The sequence below is a fragment of the Pseudopodoces humilis genome, chromosome 5 (assembly GCF_049639895.1).
Source record: "Pseudopodoces humilis isolate 2021_Gansu_Grassland_sample_001 chromosome 5, ASM4963989v1, whole genome shotgun sequence".
Classification (NCBI taxonomy): Eukaryota; Metazoa; Chordata; class Aves; order Passeriformes; family Paridae; genus Pseudopodoces; species Pseudopodoces humilis.
In genome coordinates, this window is record NC_142204.1 from 18,699,533 (window position 1) to 18,720,129 (window position 20,597).

The window sequence follows — 20,597 nt, forward strand, 5'->3', positions numbered from 1 at the left end:
TCTTTAGCACTGAAAAAAGACTTTTTCATCTTGAGTAAAAAGAAATAAATTCACATGCTCAGTTGTTGGTAATGTCAAGGATTTTAGTGACTTTTAAAAACTGTGTTTGCATGTTAAAATCATTCTCTTAAAATATTGTTTATTGAAAATCCTGGTCAAAAGGTAGCTTAAGAACGCTTCCAAAGAATGTTTGCAGTAAAGTTTCCCTGAAAAACTGAAGAGGAAAGAATTGAAAAGCAAACCTGCCTTTTTCAAAGAAGCCACCCCCATCACTGAAGGATAAATGAAAAGTCCTCTTTTTTTTTTTTTTTTTTCTGGGTGCGGGTTGTTGTGGCTATATCCTGTTTTTCTTCTTCTTGATACTGAAGGGCATGGAGCGGTCACAGCTCTATTTTATGTGTCCACTAAAATAAGGTGAGCAAGACCTCACTGTGCTTTGAAGGTAGGATCCAGAGAAAACTGGCCTTTGTCACTGAGTTTTGTGGTGGTGTGACCAGCACAGGCAAAAAACCAGAGGATAAGAAAGCAAAAGAAATTAGGTGGTTGCTCCTTATAAGGGCCTAGGTCTCTTGCTTCTCCTCTGCAGTGTAGACCTGGTCTACCTCATCATGAATTTTTTGCTTTACCCTCCTTTATGATCAAGAAGGGACCCTGTGCTTGCTATCCACAGTGAGGTTCAAACACTGCAAATCCTGTTTATGCCTGTGGTAATTCCCTGTAGGCAATAACGTCAGTGCTGGCCACTTGTCCCAGCCTGATCCTGTGCTAGTAATGAGTATTCGCAGCATGCATTTCAGTGTCTGATTAAATCTTTCTGAAAGGCCATCTGTTTGAGGAGGATGTGGCATTGGCTTTAATACTTTTTATACCTAGTACTCAGTGCTGCTCTTTCATGACCTTAGACATAAAGTTTGTCCCCTTGGTTGGTAACTTTCCCGATACACTTATCAGAGAAAATAATTGAATCATGGCTGTCACAACCTGGTGGGTCACTGTATATATTTGGGGAAATGCTCCTGGGTGCTGAAGCCACAAAAATTTCACATACCTAATGAGACTTTGTTGTGTACAGGGCTCAAAGAAAGTTCTCTGTTTTTTGGAAGGGAGTAAAGTGCATCCAGCTGCCTTTCTTTTATAGCACTCGGAGTAGAATCTGATGTGGTCATATATCTGTTGGTACATGCCAAGTCAGTAAGTAATCTGGCCCTTCTGCTGCATGTTTTCATCTCTGCAAAACAGCCAGTCTAAGTAGTGTTAAATCTGTCTTTCAGGGTCATCTTTCCTATAGGCTTGGAAGCACAGTTTTCCTTTGTGATTCTGTTGGCATAAAGCAAATCTTGCCCAGCCTATCTTTTCCTGCTTCCTGTCATTTGTTTTCCTTCATGGTATGCTCTCAGTATTCACCCCTTCAGCTGATAGGGAAAATTGTTACCCTGAGGTTGTGCACATTCCCTTTCTTATGTTATTTGTCTCTCTTACTTAATCTCTTCTTTATGTTACCTTTACAGTGTGCTCCCACAAGTTTCTCAGAAGACTCTACTTGAGTTCTCTGAAAGTCCTTCCTTTTCCTGCTTCATCTGTGATCCGGGTGTGGGGTCTTCAAACCAGCAATCAAAAGGAATCTTGCATTAAATTAAATAATCTGGAAATTAACTTTCTGCACAGCAGACTAGTGGTCTTTAATGCCAGGGTGGGACATAAGATCTAATCTTTGTTTACACAGTCATTTTTTTGTTTTTATTTACTCTTGATCTCAATCTGCAAGGGGTCTGTTGACTGGGACTAGGAATTTCATATATTAATTTTACCTTGCTGTTCAGAGCAATAGCATGTTTGGGTACTTTCCCACTACAAGGAGGCTTTCCTCTGACACATGTAACTAGAGCATAGCATCTAAATTCTTAATTTAGAAAAAATCACAGATTTACTGACCTAATTGCAGTTAACAGAGCTTTCCCTTGCTCTGTAGGTTTTAAAAATTTCAGTTTTGTCTTTCACATTTCATCCTTTTTTTTCTTTCTTTTATATGCTGTTGGTTCACCATTCTTCCTTCCTGAGTCACCTCCAGAACTAGATAGGGGGTTTGCAGCATTGTAGTATTAGTAGGTGATCTTTGAATTTGTCTCTTAGTCTCTCTGTTTCTCTGTTTGCCTCTGTTTGACCTCTCGCAGCCCCATGCACTGCCTTCTTTTTGCAATACAGTATGACCTTTACTGAAGCAGTTATGAAAAAGCTGTTCCATGATATTTCATTCTTGTTCAACCATCTTGTCCATCTTTTGGTGTGTTTTGATCTCTAGAGGTTTTTTCCTTGATCTGTCTCAGCTGTTGCCATCTACTTTGTACTCCTTTGATATTTCTCCCTTTTCTCTCCTGTCTACTTACCTTAGCAGATTCATACTCCTAAGAGGCACTGTCAGTCCATCTTGCCAGCAGGAGAACTGTTTAAGTGGCCAGCATTAGGATGCCAAGTGCATGAAGTTGCTTTTCTTTTGTGGTGACGAGTCGTTCTGACCATCTCTGTGCACAAAGGCAATCAGCTTTTTTTTTGCTGGGACAATTCTCTTCTTGCCACCGTGTCCAGACAGCCCTAGGGACTGCCTCTCCCTGCCTGCTCCCACCTCCCCCCAGCCTTCTGGAGCCAGCAGAGCCAGAGGCTTTTGCTACATCCCATCCGCTCATGACCGTACCTGGATTTTGAGGAGAATTTAATATTAGAGTTACTTATTATGGAAAGCGACAGATTGTCTGTCACTGGTAACCTCGAGGAGAGGCTTGCTGAAATGTGCCCTCAATGTCAGCTGGCTACGAGGCAGGAATCCCTGCGTGGTGTTTTCCGCCTGCCTTTTGTTAAGAGCAGCCTGAACGGTGATGGAGATTCCTTTCCTTCCTTAAAATCCACCTAGAAAATCCTGTGTCTGTGGCAGTCAGTGCTGCCTTGTCCTGGCTTCACTGCCTGTGAGTGTTCAGGGCTTTCTCCTCTTCCTTCACAGCATCTACCCTTCATTTTTCCCTCCCGCTGGGATAAGCAAGCTATATCTAAGGGAGACAGAGACTAAAGGGGAGCTGAGCACCTCCTTTCTCTCCTCAACAGAAATTTACACTTTTTAATAATGTAATCTCAATTAAAAACATACCAATTAAAATGGGCTTTTTAGTAGCTCTCTGGGGAGAGGGAGCTATAATTCACATTAAAATGTAAAGCTTCAGAAGCAGGGAGAGCTAGGTGCATTGCAAGTGCCCGAATATTCAGTGATTTTAATTACAGTGGAAACTTGATAAATTGCTTTGTGCCACAATCCATTATTAACAGCTTAATGAATATCACTGCTACCTCTTTTAAACTGCTCCACGGTGAAAATGATTGTCAGTATTCCAGTTGTGAACTCTGATTTTTTGGCATGCCTGTATATTTGTCCCTTAAAGAGAGAGAAGGCGGGTGAAAGTCTGCAGGCTTGGCTTTGGGGCTGGGTGAGTTCTGCTGCTGCAGTGTCCTGGGGGAGAGAGACAAGTGGAAAGATGGAGCTTTGGTGTTTCAGCATGATTCGGACTGGCCAGGGTTTAAATCTGCTCCAGGCAGTTTAAGAGCAATGTCTTTGAGCATGCAAAGAGTCAAAGAGGGATCACCAGATGATAAGGCTACCTTTACACATGCTGTTTCTCTGCATTACACACATCAAGGATAGAGGGCTGCTTGGGGTGTCAGGGCTAAAGGACAGCAACAGTGTCACAGCCTCACGATCAAGCATGCTGCTGTTGAGCTTATTTTGGAGCAAGCAAGGGGCTAGTTGGTTTGAATTTTCCAGGTTTGAGCCAGTGAAGAGCTGATTTGAGGCATGGAATTAGGCAAGTCCTTTTGGAATGCTGAAATGAGACCAGTGATTGTGCTCAGCTTTGGACAGGGATGAAACAGTTATTTTTTTCTTGATGGTTATTTTGGCTGTAATTGTGCTAATGTTATGATGTTACATATTTATATGTGTATTTGTAGTAAAATAGTATTTTCCCCCCACTTTTCAAGGCAGCTTAATATTTCAAGGATAAAGGTTATTATTAGGAGTGATACTATTTTAGATGCTAACAGCAGACATAGGGGCCTATACTTGTGTTCCATTGAAGTGTTAAATCATGGGAATTTAAACAGCAATGGTCTGACTTCTGTGCAATTTGTTATTTATTATTTATTGTGGGTGTTCTGTTTTCTGTTGATCATGTGGTTGGATCATTGGACCAGAGGGTCATAATCCCAAAGTTGGGTTACTGCCAGGTTTTAACAGGATCTTGCAAGATCTGACTGAGATGCAGGATAGATCTCAGGACAGAAATGGCTGGAAACTTCTCTTCTAATTCAGAGAAGTCACAACTACCTATACGGGAAAAACATGATTTTTCTTAATATCTTGGGGGTTGTTATTCTAATTATGTTTTTCTGTAAAACAACAAAAATGTATTCACTTTCACTGTCTCAGAAATGTTAACATTACTCATGATGATGTTAACTTGCACCCTGCAAATTACACAGAACTCTTCTGGGTCATTATATCGATAATTACACACAGGATTTTATTTTTTTCTTGTGAAAAATCTTTTGTTGACAGACTAGTAATGATGCCTGTAAGTTCCTTAAGTATTGCTCAGTCAGGGATATGTAAGATGTGGGAGATATTCTCATATTTTTGGGGAGAAAGACAGCTTGTATTTGGCGTGCTGTTAATGTTTCTATAGTTGTATTTTTTATTTTTTTTTTATTTTTTTAGTTTGACTTTAGAAATCATTCCAGGCTGTAATTTTTCATGCATCCCTGTGCAGGGAGAGGACAAAGTGGCAGGCAGTAATATAAAATGTCACCTAATTTTTCTTTTGTTCTTTAATTCACGCACACGTGCTTCTTCTGTGTGTTTATCAGTGTGCACAAAATGCCTATATTTGCAAGATAATAGCTGTGTAAATATTAGAAAGTCATATTGAAACTCTGTGAAGGAAAGGAGAGCAGGGGAGAATCCTTCCTGCTACTGAGGAGCCATCTATTGGATAAAACCCATAACTGAACCGAGCATCCATGAACTGTGGAGGATAACACAGTTTGTTATTGGTCACTGGTTAGCTGAAAATAATCCTTTCCTTCCCAGTGCTTTCACCCACTGTGTTAGAAACCTGTACCCCTTCATGCACACAAGTCATGAGAGTCAGATATAGATGTGATTATGTACTTTAGGTAAAAGCCTGTTTAATATAGCTGAAAATCCGGGGTAAATCCTAATGTAGGGTACAGGTGTGATCATGAATGGATAAGCTGGCAGTAGGATTGCCTGCCATCAGTGGAGAGCAGTTGCTTGAAGAAGTGATAAAGACAATTTTTTCTCCCATATTGCTAATACAGAATATAAATAACCTGGACTGTACTTTATTTTTTATTTTTTTTTTAGTAGTTCATGCCATTTATGTCAGTCACAAAACCATGATCAACTTAGTTAAAAGAAAAAATTCTTTTGGTTGCCTGAAATTACTAAAGAGCATCACAAAACCAAATAATGAGGTGTTCCTTCCCTCAAATTCAATCTATATATTGTGTGATGCAGATAGAAAGGATCTTGAGCAAGCCCTGGGTAGAGATGAGGGATGGCAGGATGTGAGCAGTAAATTCCCTGCATGGCCCCAAAGTGTTCTGATGGCTCTTCAAAGTGAGTGGTGGGGCTTTGCAAGAATGATAAAAGGAGCATATGGGGCAGGAAGAACAAAGAGTAAGAAAGAAATAATGAGATTCCTGTGCATTTTCTTGAATGTCAGACAGCTGCTAAAACAAGAAATCATTATTAATCAGGAATTAAATTTAAGCAAATGAAATTGTATTTTGTGGCAAGTAGAAAGGGACAGAGGGCTGCCTGCAACAGCAGCCTTTAGTCAGCAATTTGAGTCAGTAGAGGGTCAAGCTTCTGGGTGTCAGACACTTAGCCTAAAACATTCCCTTCCTGCATCCTCCCTTCCTCATTCAAATAGCAAAGGGGAAGAGTGTCAGATGGTTTAGTGGGAGGCCAGACAAGCTTTGGGAGAGGATGCATGCATGCAGTGTGAAGTAGGGTGGACAGCTTGCTGCTGGTTTGGGGATGGGTGCCTGCTCCTCATGCTGCCATGAATAGCAAGGCCTGGCCTAAGTGATTCTTGCCCCCCATCACTCAGTTATTTCTTTTCTTGTCTTCCCACACTGTGTGTTCTGATAATGTCACTCCTCCCCCTTCGAGCAGCAAAACACGTGTGGGGCAGGAGAAGCTCAGCTACCACACACACAAATCCAGTATTTATTGGTTGCACTGCAGTAATGGCAGGAGTCATTATCAGAGAGGTGTTATCCTAAATGATTTGCAAATACAGAACGAGGAGGTTGCTGTCTGCTGATATTTGCTGCCAATGTCTCTTGCTCACCACAATGCAGAGGCTGGGAAAGCTGGATGGGACTCTCCACCCGCTGAATTTTGGACTGCATTCTGATCCTTCCCAAGTGTGCGTGCGATGGAGGGATCTGTGCTGGTTATGCTGTTGTGCTGTGATGGGGGCTGACACTGCCAACCCAGTGTGGCAGAGCTGCCAAGCAGCTGCCACAAACTCATGATGCTTCCTTGCCATTAGACAGAATTTAATAGTGAAAAACTTAGTGCTTGTCTTAGATACCTGAACCTGGTACTAGGGGGAAACTCCCCAAAGCAGAGACAATGGCTATTGGAGGTGTAAATAGACCTGGCTGCAGACAATCCCTTGATTTTACACTGAACAGCTACAAGGGAGGGTTTCCAGCTCTCAAAGCAAGCTGTGGGTTTCTTTGTGGACCCACACTGTTAATGAAACAACCAAATAGGGGTGTTGTCTTGTTTTTTCCCCACCCATAACTGTGGTATCTCTATATCCTTCATATCACTTCAGCCAAGTCTGGCTTTTGGCTAGTATCTTAAAACCAGTCTGCTCCTGAAAGAGTTGTCACCACCTGTATTAAGATTGTATCAACTACAACCAGATCTGTTCTTTCTCTTTGCTCACTAACAGTTAGATCTGAAATTCAAATTGAAGAAGGAGGCTGCTGTCTTTCAAGACCTGAGCCCTCTAGTGCCACTTGCAGCAGTATAAACTGAGGGGAGATGGGTCACTAACAAAATCTTGGTTTTAAGAATTCCCTTTAGCTTTATTTTCAGATTGATTTAGGCTGAATCCCTCTCTATGCTGCTAATGATTTTACTTTAACTTTGCATTTTGAAGGTCAGAAAGGTGCAAAATTTTTGACAAAGAAACCACCAGTACATGTGGACTCTTCTCCCTTGTGAATGGAGGCACTACTCTGAAAGTAATTTTGTATTTTTTAGCATTTTGATTTTTTTATGCTATCAGGATGCTTTATTGAGGATACATTTAAAATATATATGTACACATTATGGATGTAGGTGGCGAAATCTAATGATTTATAACATCTGTGGTGGCTCACTGCAGAAGGGGAAACCTCTGCAGTGACGGAAAAGGTCCAGTGCTGGGGTGGACTGCCTGGGGATGCTGTGGGAAGTCAGGGTTTGCTGGGTTTTTAAGAACAGGTTAGACAAACAGCTGTCAGTGCTGGTTTGGCTGATGCTGCCTTGTGGCAAGGGGATGAAGCAGATAACTTGCTGAGTTCCTTCCAGGGCTCCTTCTGCTCTATGATGATGCTTTTGCCTTAAACTCTTTGAGTCTGTGTAAATCTGTTTTTATCCTAGGACTTAAATGGTTTTCTGAGATCATCATTAGCTTCCCTTCACGGTGTTTTATAAGATTTGATGTCTGTTGTACTGGTTTTCCTCATGGAGAAGCTGCACCAGCTATAACTGTGCTTTACAGGCAAGAAAGGGAGCACAGCTTAAAGCATCTCAGCTCTTGTGGAAGGGCAGTGCTTTAACCAGTAAAACATATTGGCCACTTTGCAGGTTTAGTGGCAAACTCAGCCAATAAAATCCATATCATAGTCTAATTCAGGCTTACTCTGGGATTTATTTTTATTTTTTTAGAAGAGCATTGATCACATGGAGAAGATATGTTTTGTTGCCATGTTTAACCCTTTCTGTTGTCAGGTGCCTTCATCTATTTGCTGAAGAGCCTGCCCCTCCTGGGGGCAGCTTTCATTTCGCTTTTTTGCAACATTATTGTATTGACACGTTTCTTTCAAGTAGCAAGCAAAGGCATTGCTGTGGCTTCTGACATCAAATGCAGTGTTATTGAATGCTCACAGAGTTCTTTTATAGATGTGGACTACTGTCAAAAACTTCCATACAAAATTAGTGATGATAATATAAGAAAATATCAAGTCCAAAGTTGTACAAAATGTTCTCAGTTTGGGGTTTTATTATAAGCATTAAAATCAGATCAGACTGGCAAATGGCTACTCTACTTTCCAAATCAGCACCCAGTGAACTTTTCTTTTTTGCTTTAAATTTAGTCATTCTTTAAATGCAAGTTATATTGCTTTGTAAGACTTGCCTGCCCTCAGACACTTGGCCCATTCATTATAAAACCATTGCAGTGTTTTCCTCTGCTGATATTAACAAATGCAAACAAAAGGGTTTTATCTGCCAGACTGAAAAGTCTCCCAGCCACTCTTGAGCAATGGCCATACCCTGCAGTCCAACAGAGTCCAGGTCCTTCCAGAGCTGAGCATCACCTGTGAGAGCATCATGTCCTCAACCTTCAGACACACAAGTTTGAGGGCCTCTCATTTGATTTGAGCTTCTGTGTTCAAACACAAGGCAAAAGGACACTCTTTCTGGAATGTTTTGAAATTGGATATACTGGCAGAGAAACTGGCTTTTTTGTGTGAATTGTTGAGAAACCAAATGAAGCCTGCAAGAGTTGGAGGTTGAATCTGATCCTTTCAAAGAAGTTTGGCAAAATTATAGTTTTAGTGGGACTGCATTTTGTGCTTCTTTTTCAAAATTATCTGGGTAGCTACTGCAGTGTTTTATTGGTAACTTCAGGGTGATACAAGTTTGTCTTCCCTAAAAAGATGGTTGCCAAATCAAGCTTATGAAAAGCTTCCTGGAGATACATTGACATAACAGTGTTTGTACAATAATATATGAAATAATATGAGATATGAGCTTTCTACCTGATAGATAAGGATTATGAAATCTATCTTTTTTCCTTTTTGAATGAGAGCATTTGAGAAAGACCAGGAGGGTCTGTACAGTTTATTGTGATTGGTATTATGTTAGCAGCATCACAGTTGCATGACTTGTACATCATAGTAAGTGCTTTACAGACTACCGACCAATTACGTAATTTATTTTGATTTCTCAACTCATCATAAAGTAGGTTTTTGAGTTTCTGGGCTCCTTTGAACTCAAAATGCAGATCTGAACTATCAGAGCGGTACAAAATTTGGGTGTAATTTTCAGGAAACATAATTTAAATTAAAACATTAAGAACTAAAATTCAAACTGATATATATTTGGTAGTTTTCCTTAAGTATTTTTTTTACTGCAGCTTGCAGAGAAGTTAAACAGCTTAATCTCTCTCCCAAAAGCCTTAATCTCTCTACCAAGGGTCCCCTGGATCCCCAAAGCACGGTGAATTTGCCAGGAGGTCAGCTGGCATGTCAGTCTTAGATATGAAACCACAACTCCCTGTTTAGGATGGTGAGAGCTGGAGTCCTGCCAGCCCAGACTCTTGCATCCTGTGAGAAAAGTCATGCTGCATCTCATGTGTGAGCAGTACATCTCTCTTCTTCTGACAGCTGTAAAACTTAAAGCCGTGATTTGAGGAGGGGAGGTGGATTCTGGCGGCCTGGCCTTCCCCAGCACTGCGCACGTCTATTCTTCCAGCGCACCGCTCGTTACGCCTCTGTGCAGAGCGATTTCTCTGCATGGCCAGGTGATGTTTAAGGAGACTAATGAGAGGAATGATACCGCCCAGAACACTGGTGTCAGGAAATATATTGCAAGGTGTCTATCTTGGGGAAGCTGTAAGCGGGGCTTGTCTTATTATATATTTCAAAGGGGATGTCTGTGTCACCACCAAGTTAGACATTCACCCTGTCCCACACCACATTCAGATTATATATTTTTTGTTCAAATTGTAGCTTTCCATTCAATTATCATTGGCTTAATGGCAGGGTCTGTGTTGTACAGGGGCAAATCAAGTGTCCATCGCATTAGCACGCCATTCTTTTGTGGCAGGAATTTGTTTCTGAGGCCATTGTATCGTAACTATGCAAGCATCAGAGGACAGGATGGAGGCTATTATGGGCTTCTGCTTTTTGTGAGGAAAATCAAACAAATGTCCCTGATGGAAAAAGGAAGCCAGCAGCTGGATGTGATGACCAAAGAATGTTTTTGTGCAGTGGCACTGTAAGTACCTGGTCTGTTGTCAAACTAAAAAAAAAAAAAAAGCCTTTTTTAATGTGTTTTTTTTTTCCTTCTGCTGTCAACTGAAGTGGAGAAACCCCCCCTGTGAATTTTCATAAGATGCCTTTTCCTTTATTCTAGCACTTAACAATCCAATTATATTTGGGTTTATGCTAGTATTTGCCTCTATTGCCATTGTTAGGTTTTGGAATCAGAGCGATTTTTCCATCCTGATGGTGCAGAAAAAAATATGTTTCATTATGACTTGTTATAACCCTGGAAATCTTTTTCTCTCGCTTGGGTTGATGATGATTTTTTTATGTGGCACTCTATACTGATGCCTAAAGTGAAGTAGAATAAAGCATAAGGAAGAGAAGCTTTGCTGAAATATTGCTTCTTCCACTGTGGAGAATTATCTTGGAAGAAAGCTTGCTTCTCTTTAATGTTATGCTTTTTTCCCCCCTATTATTCAAGTTGTTTTTACAAATGAATGTCGTTTTTGCAAGGTTTGTTTATGAAGGCATTGCTCTTAGCAACCCCTGCTCACCTGTGAGCAAATTACATGGCACAGATCAGGTATCCAGTTGTTTCTGGATAGGATGACCTTAAAAACAGATCCTGCAACAAGACAAGCTTTTAAATTCCTAACCAAATACATTACGTGAGTAATAAAAAGAGCTCCTCAAAATGGCCACAAAGGCATTTCAGAGCACATTCCTGGGAATATTCACTTGTGCTAGTATTCATTAAGTTTGCTTTCAGCAAAAATTCTCATGAATGAAATTTTATTCAGTAGTCATTATGATTATTACTTTGCTATCACAGCAGTAACCCAGTGCTTTGTAAAAGGCCAGGACCTGATTTTGTTTAAGGCTGGAGAAACATCTTACAGGGTCTCCAGAGAGTGTATTGTCTAAATATAAGACCAGGCTCGTCTAACAGCTCATGACTGGGAACAGCAATCCCTTAGAGGGCAATGGGTTTGTTTACAAGAAAATTCACAGCTAGAGAAGGATGGATGCAGAACCATAGAAAATGTTACACCTTTTGAGCTGCAGGAGGCTAACAGTGCTACAACTCCACTGAATAGGAATGTAATTATATGTTTTTATGTTATGAAGGTAGTTTAGGTGATGGTGGCTAGTCTTGCAGATAAAGAGACTGTCTCTACAGATGCGGTTCATTGCTACTTTGAATTGGTTTATCCACACACTAATGAACACACTGGAAGAGGACTCTCTTGGTTTTGGGGTTTGTTTGGTTGGTTTACGTTTGTTGTTTTTGTTGTTGTTGTTGTTTTTGTTTTTAATTTTAAAAATGGCCTAATAAAAATACATATACCAGTGAAATCCCTGAAGCAAAGGCTATGCTAAAGAGTTGGACTCTGAGTTGTGCAATACATGAACTCCCATGACATGAATAAACTTCTCCTTCCTGGAAAAATTAAACGAGATTTTCAGCTATTCACAGCTGAAGCCTGCATGAACTCTTGCTTCCTCCAATCCACAGGAACATAATGGAGCAGGGGTATCCTATCATACTGGTGGGAATTGTGAGTAAGTCTAGGCCCAAGGAAGTGTTTCCAAGAGCTGCAGCTTATTTGCAGAGCACAACGTCTGTAACGTTTTTTTGTTCACCTACTGGTGGAGAAGCACGTCTCCTATGCCTTGGAGGTGATTCAGTCTGACTAGTGAATGTGTGGAGTCCTTCAGCAGATGGTGATTGGCACTGGCTGCTATCTGGAGCATTGATTTTTGGGTGTACCGGGGTGAAAGATGCTTATGGGTACTAGGTACATAATGGAAAGGTTTTCTGGGGTGGAGGGAAGGAGCTGTTAAAGAGGCACTGTGACAATCCCCTGTGTTATTCAAACCCCAAAATAACTATTCCTCTCTGCCTGTAGATCAATCAGAACAGTTTGTTGGCAGCAGAGCTAAGCACAGGACACTGAGTATTTCTTCTGTTTTCTTGTCTCACTGCTCTCTTTTCCCATGTCATGTGAAAAATAAATAATCTGATTAAGTCGTTTGACATTTATAATTAATTAGTTCTTCCTTACTCTTATTTTGTTTGCCTGTCCTTTTCTCTGGCCCTTCTTTTTTCTACTTTATCTATCAATCATCAGATCCAAGAAACCATTCACATGTTTTGGGGTTTTTTAACAGATAAATACAGTTTACAGCATATTCTTATCTTTTGAAGAAAAGCTTGGTCCCTTCTTTTGTCCATCCTACTGCACATGTTGTCATGTTCTGGTACCGCAGTCACTTCTAAGTCCTTGAGCTATCATGTATTCTGTTGGTATTTGAGGAATTGAAAATCAATCACACAGCCTTATGGCTTAGGTTCAGCACAATTCTATTATGCCCACTCGCAAAAGTCAATTCAAGCCTTTTGGGCTATATTTCAAAGCCTAATCAAGCTTGCTGTCTGCCCTGGTTTGGAGTCAGCTCACTCCTGGCCATAGGTTTGTTTATTAGTGCTTTTGTGTCAGAAACCAGTGTAAAAAAGCAGTTCTCATAACACTAGAATTATTCAGTGGGCATTTTGCAAAGGCAAACCACCCAAACAAGCTTTGTCGTAGTGGAATACTTACTGTTTTAATATGGTTCTACAAATACATTTTTAAAAAATTGTTAAAAAAAGAGGCTATCTTGGTACAAGTGTTCATAACTGTACTTTCTCATAAAAAGATGTCCCAATTTACTGAGATTAGATTTCAGCCCTGTCACGCTAAGCTGGTACAGAAAGTATTGTAGATGTAACCCTGAACTTAGATGGTGAGTTCCATGCTTTGGACCATATGAGCAAACCAGGATGGTGCATCCAAGCAGATGGAGCAACTCCTCCAAGCATGATTTGTGCTGCCTCCATCTGGCAGGGGCACATGGGGCCTGCATGTACAGTGTCTGTGTCAATCCCCTGATTCCCAGCAAGTGCCAAGAATTCAGCCTAAGAATAAAATAAGCTCTGTGTAGAGCTGGCCATTAGCAATCCTCTGTGAAGGATACATAATGTACCTGTTGTGAATTGGGGGAGATCAGTCTCATCTCACTGGGAAGAAAGCAATGACAGGCTGTTAGTTGTGGCATTTCCAGCTAATTTATAGAAGCCTCCTCTTTTGGTGAAAGGCTGGTGGCCATTCTGTAGAAGCCAAGCATGCACTATAAATAGGATGTAGCTCTCTGCTTCCATCCCCCATGGAAGACATTGCTCTGTGACCCATCCTTCATGTTCCCCGTCCTGCTGTGTTCTGCAGAGGCGCAGAGATTTTCTCCAGTGGATGCTCGATGCCTGCGACTCAGCCGACTCCCTGGCAGCCGGGTGCTGGGATGTGCCCGGCCCATCTGCTGCTCTCAGACAGGATGAAGCGACTCCAGTTGGCACGGCCCCATCTGAAAAGGCTCAGAAGACGCTAACAGAGGATGAGATAGCAGGCCAGGCTTTCCTGTTCCTGATCGCTGGGTATGAGACCACCACGAGCACGCTGTCCTTTGCCACCTACTTGCTGGCCACCAACCCAGAATGCCAGGAGAAGGTGCTTTGGGAGGTCGATGAATTCTTTGCAAAACATGTGAGTATGATATGCTGGTCTGGGGCTTTGTGCAGGGAACAAGGTAATGTAAATGGATTAACACGAGAGATGGCCTAGAAACTTGGTGTCATAGGGAATGCTTAACCTTAAAAAAAATATTACATTATTGCAATCAACCAGCTATTGTCAGGCTTTAAAATTACATATTTCTCTTTTTTCCTCTTGTACAAATGCTTCTATTGTTTTTGTGGTCAATTTTATTTACTTACCTTTGTAGTAACATAAATAGTGTTCTTACAAATAATAAACTTCAAAGTTTTGTTTTAAATCTTCTTTTTTTCTTTTTTTTATATCTAGCAGCAGAATATATGTGTAAGCTTAAAAAAAATCATGGTATCTAATTCTCTTATACTGTGTTCAAATTACCTCTCTTTCACTATCTGCATTTGCCAAGGGGATTTTTGTTTCCAGGAGCTGGAGTTGTTTACTTGTTTCATTCATATGTGGCAAGCCTAATTGTGCCCTCCTGTCTGGTGAGTTCAGCTGACTTTGTTAAGGCCTGCCAAGACGTGAAGGTGCAACTTGGCCTGGAGTATGGGCAGTTTACTGGGTAATGCTGGGGGCAGAGTTGCACACAGAACCCCCTACTATGCAGGCCCAAGGAAAATATGGTTAATTTCCTCATCAATTCCTGAAAGCTGGCAGCCTAGGAAACCAAAGGGAAATTGCTGGAAGAGGTATCCAATAGGATAGGTGTGTGATGCCATTCATATCTCTCTACAGATGGGGATGTGAAATAGTAAACATTTCTGTGAAATTGTGTAGAAATATGAGTTCAATCAGTCATTAGTGTGGTTCCTTAAGGATATTCCACATGGGGTGTCCATGCATATGGCCATGTCTACATGAAAAAGTAGTGTGCCCATGTAGGCACAGATTCATCATCCAGCACAGCTGGTTGTGGGGGCTCTTGGGTGCACACTCTATGCACCTCAGAAGTTTATTTTGGGGTAGTTAAAGTCTAGCTCTGTACCAGATTTCCTTTAGCAGTTGGTCTGGTCCAGTTCCAGTTAAAGGAGGCCTTGCTGTGCACTTGAGGACTGCAGTGGGTGTGATTCTGATTCAAGCTGGAGAACAAAATGGACCCTGGCTTCTATATGGTCTCACTGAGCTGCCACTCACTATTAGTAATATTTCAATAATAATCAAATTCAAATGCTTAATTCTTGACTCTCTTGGTTCTCTATGAATATTTTGCTAATAATTTCAGCTTTTGCACTATGTAGGAGAGGTTATGAAGCTAGGGACACTTGTGGCAGAGAAGTCAGTGCAGAGAGTTGGCACTCAAATGAATTTCTGCTCTGTACAAAGTCTGTGTGGGTGCCTCAACTCAAAATGGTGTCCTCATCCCAAACCGTGCTGTGCCATGTCATTGATTGGAAGTACCTTTCAAATAACTTCCCTGTACTTTATGAGTTGTCAGGTTTAGCTTTAGATGGTTCCTATATGGCTGTATGGCCAAGGAGAAGAGAGGGAGAGAAGGATAACAATTCATCTGCAGCCCCTGATAACAGGAAATTTGTAGATCTGATCTGTGCAGCCCCATCCTTCAAAAGATTTCCTTTTATACACAGTTCATGATTTGGCAGGGGGGTGGGAGGGGGCAATACACTGCTCAAGGAGCCCATCCCAGAATAAGGAAAAGAGTGTAGCAGTTCAGTCCCCTTAGTGACTGCAATTAACTACTTTTAGCCTAGAAAATGAGATCTATGTGAACGGTTTGCAAGTTATGGGAGCAGAAGCTATTTTGGAGCTGGGTATATATAGATGCTGTGTTCAGTTGTCATGCAGGAAAGAGGAAGGGAGGGGACACAGAAGCTACAGGCTCACAGTTAGTTATCAAGTCACTTGCTAAGAAATTTGATTAGGTTATTGCTTGTACTCAGCACATCAGCTTTGCTCTTATCAAGGTAATTTTCAGAAAGGAAGGGCTTTAGAGGGCCAAAACATGGGGAATGATACAGTCAGATTGTTTTGACATGTGGTGGAAGACTGTTTTGATTTTCAGATATGCAAGTATTAAGCACAGCTCCCCCTTCAGCCAAATTTATACTCAGGTAATTATAAATACAAAATGCTTTCCACCACGTCCCGCTTCTGTCCTCCAACCATTTCAGGTGCCTGATGCAGCATGTTTTATTGCCCTAATCTGTGGTTTGGAGCTGCACTCTGATTTCTTACAGCAGCTGCTGTGTATCATCCTAGAGATGACTGTACTTTGGTGGTGGACAGAGTGATTTATATACTCATTTACCAAAGTTTATAAAGACATGTGAGAGCCATCTGAGAAAAGGTGCTATAAATGATAGGCACAGTTCCAGCTTTTTGGCACACCAGTCAAAAACGCAAAGCATGGTGACCTTGTAATAGCCAGTAGTGGAGCAGGGTTGGTCCATCTGGGCATACAGCAGTGTTTTGGTGGCTCTGGGTGTTGTACTTGAAGACACCCCTGCCTTTGATGTGATCCTTATTTGTCTGTCTTGCATGGTGGGTGTGTTGGGAAAGCATAAAGAGCATGGAGAAAGCTGAGGCACTGCTGTGTTAGAGATCCCTGGGCAGGCATGGTGCAGACTCCTGCAGCGTGGTGCAGAGATACAAAGCTAGGTGCTGGAAGTGTCTGGTCCAGTGCTGGGAGTCAGATACCCCAAGGAGAGACAGGACCATGCTATCCACCTCTGTTGTGTCCAGCCAAATTTGCTTCAGGGCTGTCTTGGGAGATCTTACTTCCCATCTCCACCACACAACCTGAATACACTGTGGAGATGGCACTCCCAGGCACGTGTTCTCAGAAAACAGTGTCTGAGTGAGTCATGGGTTGTCATCTTTTTCTTTGTACCTCCAGGACCATCCTCATCTGCTTGCTAAAAAGGACTTTTTAGGTCTTTTCTTGATAGGTAGCTCAGTGTAGAGGCTTCATGGTGTCTCTTTCCCTCAAAGTGAGAAGAGGCACCTGGCCCACTTTAGAGTCTGGCAAGTAGGAGAAGCCTCTAATCTCAGTTATTGTAGAGGGCAGGACATTACCCCCTCACCTCTGTCTGGGTCATCAGGGTGTAGGGAAAGAGGGTACAGAGCTTTTAATCTCTGGGGAAGCAGAGAAACAAAATACTGAGTGGTGACTACTTGCCACCATACACTGCATCTTCCCATACTACTTCTGAATCCCTGTGTGTGCTCCAACTGTAGTGGAAAAGACAAGCATAATTCATCTAACACACAAATAAAAATTCAAATTACAGAGACTTTGACCTGACCCTCTTCATAAATCCCTTGGGAGTATAGTGTGTGCTCTGTGAAGGGCAATCTGCTAAAAATAAGATGCACCTATTTGCTGCAAGCTTGTTGCTGGGTGTGCAGCTTGCTTTGATACCACGAAAGCAAAATAAACAAGATGAAAAGAGAGTTAAATATGAACTAGTGGGGGCAGGACGCCTACCGCTGTGTCTGTATAAAATAATATTACTTTCTGCAGAGACCACAGATCTGGAACAGCAGAGAGGGGTCAGATCCTCAGATGGGTTAAACTGGTGCATGTTTGGTATTAGTACAGGTATGGTGATGTGCATCAGCTGAGAACCAAGCCTGGTATATACCAGTAAAGGAGGGCATGGGAAAAAAAAAGAAAGGCTGCTATTTCAAGACCAGATTATTTTTACAGCGTTTGCGGCTAACCCTGAACTGTCAGAGGCTATACAGTTGTGAAAGAGATGTTTTTTATCCACATTCACCAAGTGAGAAAGAATGCACCCATGGTGTTCACCCTCTCCGTTTCAGTCAAAAATGATCCCTGTGCAGAGTTTTTAAAGAGCCCTTCACAAGACATATTTAGGAACAGTTTCTGCTCATGTGACTGATTATTTTATCAATGTAAAAGCAAGTTGTTTTTTGTTTGTGTGTGTGTGCTTGGCAAAATCATAGCAAGCCTGGAGTACACGTTCCTTTTGAGCAGACGATCACTTGCTTCTGAGTGCCACTGTGTGCTCTGAGCTTCTCTGTGTGTTATGTCCTAAGCCCCAGAGCTTAGGGCATGAAAAATTCCATCTTCATGCTGGGGATTCCCTTAATGTGAGGCCTCTCGTTTTTACCTCTATTGCCATTTTAGCATTTAAGTATCTCTCTCCCTTCCTTCTCCCTGCTCTCAAGCCTGAATCACTCACAATTATAAATTATTTTTTTGTTGTTGTTTTACTGGACTGCATAATTTTAGACAGGAAGAGTAGTGGCACAAAACAGAGTGCAAAAACATAGGTGATCAAGCTAACTTCTCGTAAGAAGTTATTTGTTTCCCTGAGGTGAAATGTGGTGAGTGGCTGTAGGTATGTATTCCTGATCTGTTGCAAAGTAAACACATCAGGTTAAACCAGTGAAACTAGGTAATTTTCTTGAGGTGGGGGAAAGCATGCATGCTTGGGGCAGCTAAGGAGAGCAAAAGAGGTATGAGAATGATCTTCTCTGTCTCAATGCAATAAAGAAATCCATACTTGATGGTGCAGAGCATAGAAAAGCCTGGAGCAGGAGCTCCCTGAATTCTAATTTCACCTTCAGGAATAATTTACTGCATATTCTCAGTAATAGACAACCAAGCCCTGCATTAACAAACGGGCAGACTTGGTGCTACAAGTTTTTGGGATTTTTAGCTCATATCTATAAACACCTGTTGTTACTAAAAGTACCACAGGAAAAAGTTGCATTCACCTTTAAAGAATCTGGTATGTGTTGCTGCACTGATATGTAAGGCTTCAGGTCTGGTGAAGGACAGAGTAGCAGCTCACTAGTCCTTGCTGCTGATGCCTAGGAATCTTTCAGGAGCCCTGACAAAGGTGAAGGAGAGCGCAGGAGTCAGGAGAAGTAAATAAAAACGAATGCGTGAAAGAGCAGCTATTACCATAAGGTATTCATTGGAGACTGTAAGACTAACTGTGTTTTCCCTTCTATTTTAAAAAAGCTTTGTACTACTCTTACTTATCACTGCTTGATATGACATTTAGAAACATCAGTGTGAGAGGAATGAAGAGCAGGCTAAGACACAGCATGTCTCTACTCCATCAAATTTCCTATCCACACAAAGTACTAGAGTAACAATTCAGTGCTGGTGTGACTTACCAACATTTTCACCTCAGTGAAGTTTAAAGAAAATTCAAAGTCCTGCCATACTCTCTCTCTATTTAAATGGAGACTTGGAGATTTTTCTTTGATATAAAGACATCTTCCAGTTCCTATAAATACTTGGTTTTGTATAGCTTTAGGGCCCAGGAATATTTTCAATATGTATAATTGAAAATGTTGATCAGAATGTTTCATCTGTATTCTTTCATGTCAAAAATATTGACTGATGCTACCCCAGAATCATTGCAATCCATAATTTTGTTTATGAAAAAATACTGTTTAATTCCTTTTTAACTGCTATGTGTGGTGAGTTGTGAATAGCCCAGGTTGAACTGGACTGATGCATAAACTCCTAATTTATGATTGATGATTTTGGTAATTCATCAGACATAATGGGTGTGGCAGCTGCTTATCTGGGGCAGTTGTCATCACTGACTTGAGTGGAATAGTACTAAACTTTACACTGACTTATGATTCTGTTCTTCACACTGAAAAGCTCCTTCACTAACACCTCTGCAGTCTGATGGAGATGGCTTATTGAAAAGAGATTTTGCCATTTCAAAATTTCCCCTTCCCATAAAATTTCTAGAGCAGAGCAGAGAGAGGTAGGACCATTTTTATGGTGTCTCTGTGCCTGATTGAGTAGTTTAGATTTTTAAGCAGTCTATGCAGAGAGTCTCCTTGGTAGCACAGACGATTTTCTTTGAGCATTAGTGAAAATGAGAGGTGAAAGTCAGAGAGATGTCACTGTCAGGGAATTACTACAACAATTTGCATGAGTTTGGTGCCTTTCATGTGGTATCTCAAGGCACTGTGCTCTCAGAAGCTTGCAACTACAGAGACTAAGCTTTACTAAGGAAATATTGCTGACGGTGAAGCCTTACATTTATCAAGGGAGACTGAATTGTAAATAGTGTGCAGAAAAACATCTACAGAAGAGAGTTGCTGTTACACATGCATACACATGCACACACAAAACATACAGAACCAGGAAGCACAGTCAATAATGTGTTTTGTTGCTGTTTATTCTCTTGAATGAAATTACACTCTTTGATTTCTCTATTTGTTTAAGAAGGTGTTGCAGAGCCTCACATCAGTTATGAATGTCAGCTGTCAGCAATCAGTTTTGTTTTAAACAAACAGAGAGATGCTTTTAAACACGTAGAGACTGAGTACTGTTAGGTTATATTTCTACAGTTCTTCATGCAGTTGCTCAGTGTCTGAAATCAGTTATTTATCTCAGTCCTATGGTGCTTCTGTACGTACCGGTCAAAGGTAGCTAAGGTGGAAGACAATAAGTCTTTCCCTGAATTTCTCTTCTGCTGTAAATATGTAGAATATACTGATTTGAAATGCAGGCTTTGGGCTCAAGAGACCCAAAGTCACTTCTCTTAGGCAGAGGTTATTTTGACTTCTCTTCTGGAATTTCAGCCACTTAAGCACCTTTGAGACGCAGGGCTTTGGTCTCTTTACCATCTTGTGTCTCTGCTGTATAAAGAGAGGAATCCTGAGAAAAGTCATGAGTCCAAGCTTACCAAGTGTTTTTCCACT

At 41.2% G+C, this 20,597-nt stretch overlaps 1 protein-coding gene across 1 annotated transcript in view; it reads left to right on the forward strand.

Annotated features, from left to right (window-relative positions):
* TBXAS1 (thromboxane A synthase 1) overlaps positions 1-20,597 on the forward strand; it is a 229,152-nt gene that overhangs the window by 149,587 nt on the left and 58,968 nt on the right. Inside the window, exon 10 of the mRNA XM_014256837.2 lies at positions 13,608-13,922. Coding sequence (XP_014112312.2) covers positions 13,608-13,922 — 315 coding nt within the window. The remainder of the gene's footprint in view (positions 1-13,607; positions 13,923-20,597) is intronic.